A 6,349-nucleotide genomic window follows, 5' to 3' on the forward strand; every position below is an offset into this window, starting at 1 on the left:
AGCTCCAAGTTATATAAGCAATAACATTTTGGAGCATGTAACATTCCCAGCACACTCATTCTATAGATGATACCAAGACCCCTAACAAACCATCTCATAAGTCCTGATTGGACATATTGGTAAATGTAGCCAAATAAAAAATTTTGATTGCTGTACCTTTCACTATCTATGATGTCAGTGATGCCATTTTGTGTAGCAGAAGAGGGAACTGATGACTAATATTAACACAATTTCCCATGTTTGCAAAACTTAAAAAAAAAAAACAGTTAAACTGGGACTTTGGTAAAATTCGTCTACACCTATGCTGTTGGCCACTGCACTACCATGCATGCGATGGCATTTGAAGAACTGGCTTTGAATTATAATTACTTCTCCCTTGTGGGATTCAGATTTCTCATTTGTCCTTCAAGTCCAGAAAATCTACAATTTTTTCAAAATAAAAATTTATCCTTTACCGTTGTTCATAAAGCTGAATCCCAGAGGCCAGAATATGGAAAACATATTTTTGAACAGAAGCCTTTCTCTTTTCTTTTTTTAACATTATTTGTTTATCCCCCACCCCAGGTGTCTACAGAAGAAGGCTTGAATCTTGCTAGAGAATACAACTGTGCCTTCTTTGAGACCTCTGCCGCCCTCCGATTTGGTATTGATGATGCTTTTCAAGGATTAGTGAGAGAAATTCGCAAGAAGGAATCCATGCTCTCCTTGATGGAAAGGAAATTAAAGAGGAAGGGCAGCCTGTGGAAGAAGATCAAAGGCTCACTGAAGAAGAGAGAAAACATGACATGAGACTTTGCTTCTGTGTCTTTCCTGTCTCTCCTTCTGGATTTTATCAACCAAACAATTTCTCTCTCTCTCTCTCTCTCTCTCTCTCTCTCTCTCTCTCTCTCTCTCTCTTTCTCTCCCGACATCTGCCTGCAGGCAAAAATTAGACTTCTAGAACTGTACGTCTTGAGATAGTTTTATTTTGCCTTTAACAGCTGGATAGATTTTGTCAATCAGCTGGATAATGCTGTATAGATTTTACAATATATTACCAAATAAAATTAACATTCCAATTGCCTCATTTTCCTGTAAAGAGTAGCTTCATTTCGTATGCTGTCTGGTTATAAAAGAAAATATGCAAATGTGTAGCTGGAATGATAAAAGGCTTAGGGGATCTGTTTATGCCTGATAACCCTAGTTGTTTGCATTTCACAAATCTGTAAATAATGAAGAGGATGGAATAGTTTAAAGCAGAAGCCCAAGTCCTTGTCTTCTCTTAAGTGGACGAGTTTGGTATTTCTTCTTAACTACTCTATAGATGAGCATTAGAGGAATTGCTGATAATAGAAACTGAGTATGGGTTGTTAAAGTATGAAAATTATGTGTCCTTATAGTCACAGTGCTCAGCCTGCCATACACTTTTATACAAGTATTACAGTAAAGTTACTGTGGTGAAAGAATGTGCTGTGGGAAGACAGCAATACTGTGAACTTGGTGATACATATGCCCAAGAAAGGCCCTTTGCCCTCTCTATGAATTCTTATTAGGATCACTTCACCTGCACAGTCTCAATCTGTCTACAGAGATGTGGCCTCCACGTTCCCGTTGCTCTCTTTCTTTTTTATTTTTTTAATATAATTTTTTACTTATTACAATTTATTCACTTTGTATCCCAGCTGTAGCCCCACCCTTGTTCCCTCCCAGTTCCACTCCCCTTCCCTCCCTCCCTCCCTCCCTCCCTCCCTCCCTCCCTCCCTCCCTCCCTCCCTCCCTCCCATCCCTCTCTCCAAGTCCACTGATAGGGGAGGTCCTTTTCCCCTTTCCTCTGACCCTAGCCTATAAGGTCTCATCAGGACTGTCTTTCATAGTCTTCCTCTGTGTCCTGGTCAGGCTGCTCTCCCTTCAAGGAAAGGTGATCAAAGAGCCAGCCACTGAGTTTATGCCAGGGATAGCCCCTGCTCCCCTTATTAGGGAGCCCATTTGAAGACTGAGCTGCCATGGGCTACCTTTGTGCAGGGGGTCCAGGTTATCTCCGTGATTGTTCCTTGGTTGGAGTATCAGTCTCAGACATATTATTGAATTCCCTGTTTCATTTTCCATGAAATGCTACAAGAAGCTGACATTGAAAGTGTTGTTATTTGTCTTACAATAGTTCATTGTGTAAAATAAAATCTCCCATTCACTTATTTTCCCCTAGTGCCAATTAGTTTGTTTAAATTCAAGCTCAGAAGGCAACCACTGGAAAGAAGGATAACAGACAAGTGTTAAGAGGAAAGCTGAAAAGGTAAGCCTAAAATGGAATCCGTCAAAACAATTTTCATGGATTAAGGACAGTTTTATCATAAATTAGGGAATAGCAGGATTGAGTGACAAGGATCTCATTCAACACTCAGTCACTTTATCTTCTTTGGCTCGCAATGCCCCTGAACTGGCTAAGTGCTTAGACTGGAGAAATGAATCAGACACAAATCCTGGTTTCCTGTAGCTTCATGTTCACCTGGCAGATTCCCTCCACTGAAATCACACTAGAATCGTAAACTCTAGTAAAGGAAAATGATACATTTCATGTGTATAGATACAAGGTGAGTATAGCTTAGGAGTTATCAATTTGTAGCTGTTGGAATAAAATTCAACCTTTCAGACTATATTTTGGGGCCATTTTATACCGTAGCCTAAGACTTCTTAATCCCACAAAACTTTTTTCTTTGTGTCTTTAGGCTTAGGATCAACAAGTTGATTGATCTTTTGTTGTAATAATTGCCAGCATATCCCTTTGAGTTCTTTCGAAGCCACATCTTTTATGCAGTTTTCTTCGCCCTGAAATTCTAATAAAACCAAAAAAACACTATATATTTCTCTTTTAAGGCATATATCGTTAAAAAGATGTCACAGAAAGGAAAGAAAAGAAGACAAAACTAATATTACACAAAGGTTGGAAGCCATTATAAACTTAAATTTATATTTAGTTTCATATAAAAATTCTACATGTAAATAAAGCTTCCTGTGATGCATTATACTGATAGGCATTACCTGGCTTTGCTTTCTTCTTCCTTTGATTTGGAATGACTAGTCTTTCTCTTTTATTCTGTTAAGTTGGCTCTTTCACCTCCAGCATGCCCTTTGTTTCCTTTGAGCCTTAAGCCCTTCTTTGTATCTTACTGTTTGCAAGAACAACACAATTTAGGAAATAACTGAAACTATTTTCTCCATGACCAGTCTGTCTATTTGTAAAGCTAGTGATTTCCTTGTCCATGTGTTATTCTTGACACATTTTCTAGACAACCAAGTGCATAGGAGTTTTATTTTTCCTTTGATTTTTAAATACTCTTTCTTTGACTCTAAAGTTCTCATTTCATGTGAGTTTTACTACTTCTCTTTCTCCTCTTTCTCCTTTTCTCCTTCTTCTCCTCCTTCTTCTTCACTATAATCTGAAGTAAATAATTTGTATAACTTAAAATATTTGTACATAATTATAATTTATGGCAAATTAACTCCATAGCTTAAAATTCTGTATGGAAATTTGGTTAGAGAATAGCTTTTCTCTATAAATATTTTGATATAACAAACAGGAAGTCAGCAAAATTTCATCACCAAGCTAAAAGAATTTGAGACAGTCATTACCAGCAAGGCCAGAACTGTGCCTGAGGCACAACTTTAACCAGTGTTCCCTCTAGAAACCTGAAAACCACAATGAAACACTTTATAGGTCTAGGCATTTCTACTCAAGGACTGTGAATAATTCTAGCCAGTGAAAGATTGAACTGTTAGAATTTTTGTCTGTGACCACAGTCTTGGGACTTGGTTACTATACTTGGCAGTATAGTAACATCTCATGAAATTACTAAATGTGCCTGTGTTACCTGTGATACTGCAAGTGCTTATGGCATTTTCTGGCTCAGGCATCCAAACTCTACAAAACCTTTCCCATTATACAACATGCAAACTTTTTTAGGTGTAGGTATAATAGCATCCTCATTCCTCACTGCCTATTTTCTCTATATCAGAGCTTCCCAAAAAGTATGATGAATAGAATGCAATTTCTATTAAAGATTTATTAAATTGGCTTAGCTGATTACAGAGAATATAATTCCAAGAGTAAACATACAGGTTGGAGAGTCAGAAAGTAAATAACAGCCCATTTCTAATAGATAGAACTTTTGGCAAGAGAAAGAAACAGGTGATGTAGTCTCAGCCTGAGGCCAACCTCCCCACTACCAGCAGGCCATGGCCATAAGCCCTAATTTATGAGATGGTGCAACCCATTGATAAAGGTCCAGTTTCTGATTTTCTTAGCCTTTCATTATAACAAATATTTGTGAAAATTTATAAAGGGAAAAGTGTCTCACTTCTGCATCCATTTTAGATATCTAAGTGCATAAATTGTTTCTGAAGCTGTTGGATATGCCACAGCAAAAGCATATGGTGGAACAAAGCCATTTACCTCATGGGCTGGGTGTGAAAGAGGAAGATGAAAGAGAGCCATTGTCTTCATGAGGAGCACACACCCGTTATTTAAAGAGATCTTGCTAGGTCCCACCTTTTAAAGGTTCCATCACCTTCCAACAAGTCTAAAGGAGGTAGACAATACCCTCAACAAACAGACCTTTTTTGTTTGTCAAAAGTATATTTACCTAAACTACAACACTAATCCCCTTTCCTGTCTTCTCTGAAAACATACTATAGAAGTGTTCAATAGTATTCTTTTCTCACTGTCTAGGCAGCCAGTTCAGACAGGTTGACCTTCAATGCCTGTCACCACATTTAGACTTATAATCTAACATCATGGGTATGTTTAAAAACTGTGCAGATTTCATGATTTCCTTATTTTTGATTGCTGAGTAATATTCCATTGTGTAAATGTACCACAATTTCTGCATTCATTCTTCAGTTGAGGGGCATCTGAGCTATTTCCAGCTTCTGGCTATTACAAATAAAGCTGCTACAAACATGGTTGAGCAAATGTCCTTATGGTGTACTTGAGCCTCTTTTGGATATATGCCTAGGAGTGGTATGGCTGGATCTTGAAGAAGTGCTATTCCTAGTTGTCTTAGAAAGTGTCAGATTGATTTCCAGAGTGATTGTACAAGTTTACATTCCCACCAGCAGTGGAGGAGGGTTCCCCTTTCTCCACAACCTCAGGGAACCCTAACCACCTCCCCCCTCAACTCCACTTGCCAGGCACACCACATGAAGACCAAGCTGCCCATCTGCCACATGTGACAGGGGGCTTAGGTCCAGACCATGCATGCTCCTTAGTTGATGGCTCAGTCTATGTTACTGGGTTAGTTGTCTCTGTTGGTCTTCTTGTGACTTTCTTGTCCCCTCCATGTCCTTTCATCTTACCCCCAACACTTTTGCAGGATCCCCAGAACTTTGCTACATGCTAGCTTCAAGTCTCAGCATCTGATCCATTGCTGGCTGGAGCCTCCCAGATGACAGTCAAGTTAGGCTCCTGTGTGCAAGCACAGCAGAGTGTAATTATTAGTGTCAGGGGCTGGTTCTCTATCATGTGGTGAGTATGTACAGGATAAGCAGACTATAATCCACAGACCCAGAGAAGCTAAGTAAGAAGGAGGGCCCAAGGGAGGGTGCTGGAATGTCACTCAGAAGGAGAAATAGAAGAGTCAGTAGAAGTGAATGAAGATAGGAAACTGAGCAGGAGATGGAATGGGGAAGAAAACGAGGGTGGGGATTAGATGTGGGGAGAATGGGGGTGGGAGATGATAGGGCTGGGAACAAGAAGGGAAACTGAGGGGAGACATCTCTTTTTCAATGTGGAGACCTGCGACCAGGTTGCCTACTGGGAGGATGTGGATGAGACTTTAGCTAAGACCCCTAACGGGGGTGTGAGGAGACACATGAAGACTAAAGTGACCACCTTCTAGCCAGGCAGGACTAATGTAAGGAAGGGAATAACAACCCACCAACCTTTGATCCAAAAATTACCCTGCCTACAAGAAGTGCAGGGATAAAGAGAGTACACAGATTGAGGGAAAGTCTAACCAATAATTGACCCAACCTGAGACCCACAAACATTTGTTTTATGAAATGGTGGCTCTGACTAGGAAGGATAGACAACAGAGAGTAAACTACTATGATTGTGATATAGTTGCTTGGCAATCATGTAACAAATTTGTAATTACTCAGGGCAAATAAACATTTTAAAGAATTGGTTTCTTTCTGGAGAAAAGTTTCACTATAATTTCCACAGTGATCATCATACATTGTTGCCTTTTTTTTTTTTTTCAGAAAATTTTATGAGACCCTCCCCAAACATATCAAATGAGTTATTCAGAACAGGAATTTCAGTGGAATTCACTAATCTGTGTCCAGGAAACCATGTCTGCTCTTTGCCGCAGTTTGA

The 6,349-nt window shown here is 39.4% G+C and overlaps 1 protein-coding gene across 4 annotated transcripts in view; it reads left to right on the forward strand.

Annotated features, from left to right (window-relative positions):
- Rit2 (Ras like without CAAX 2) overlaps positions 1-1,066 on the forward strand; it is a 337,828-nt gene extending 336,762 nt beyond the window's left edge. For all 4 annotated transcript variants that reach the window (XM_060377524.1, XM_060377523.1, XM_060377522.1 and 1 more), the window contains exon 5: positions 565-1,066. In XM_060377524.1, the coding sequence (XP_060233507.1) occupies positions 565-789 (225 nt within the window). In that variant the 3' untranslated portion in view covers positions 790-1,066. The remainder of the gene's footprint in view (positions 1-564) is intronic.
- The last annotated feature ends 5,283 nt before the right edge of the window (positions 1,067-6,349 follow it).

This window comes from Meriones unguiculatus, chromosome 2, assembly GCF_030254825.1.
Source record: "Meriones unguiculatus strain TT.TT164.6M chromosome 2, Bangor_MerUng_6.1, whole genome shotgun sequence".
NCBI lineage: Eukaryota > Metazoa > Chordata > Mammalia > Rodentia > Muridae > Meriones > Meriones unguiculatus.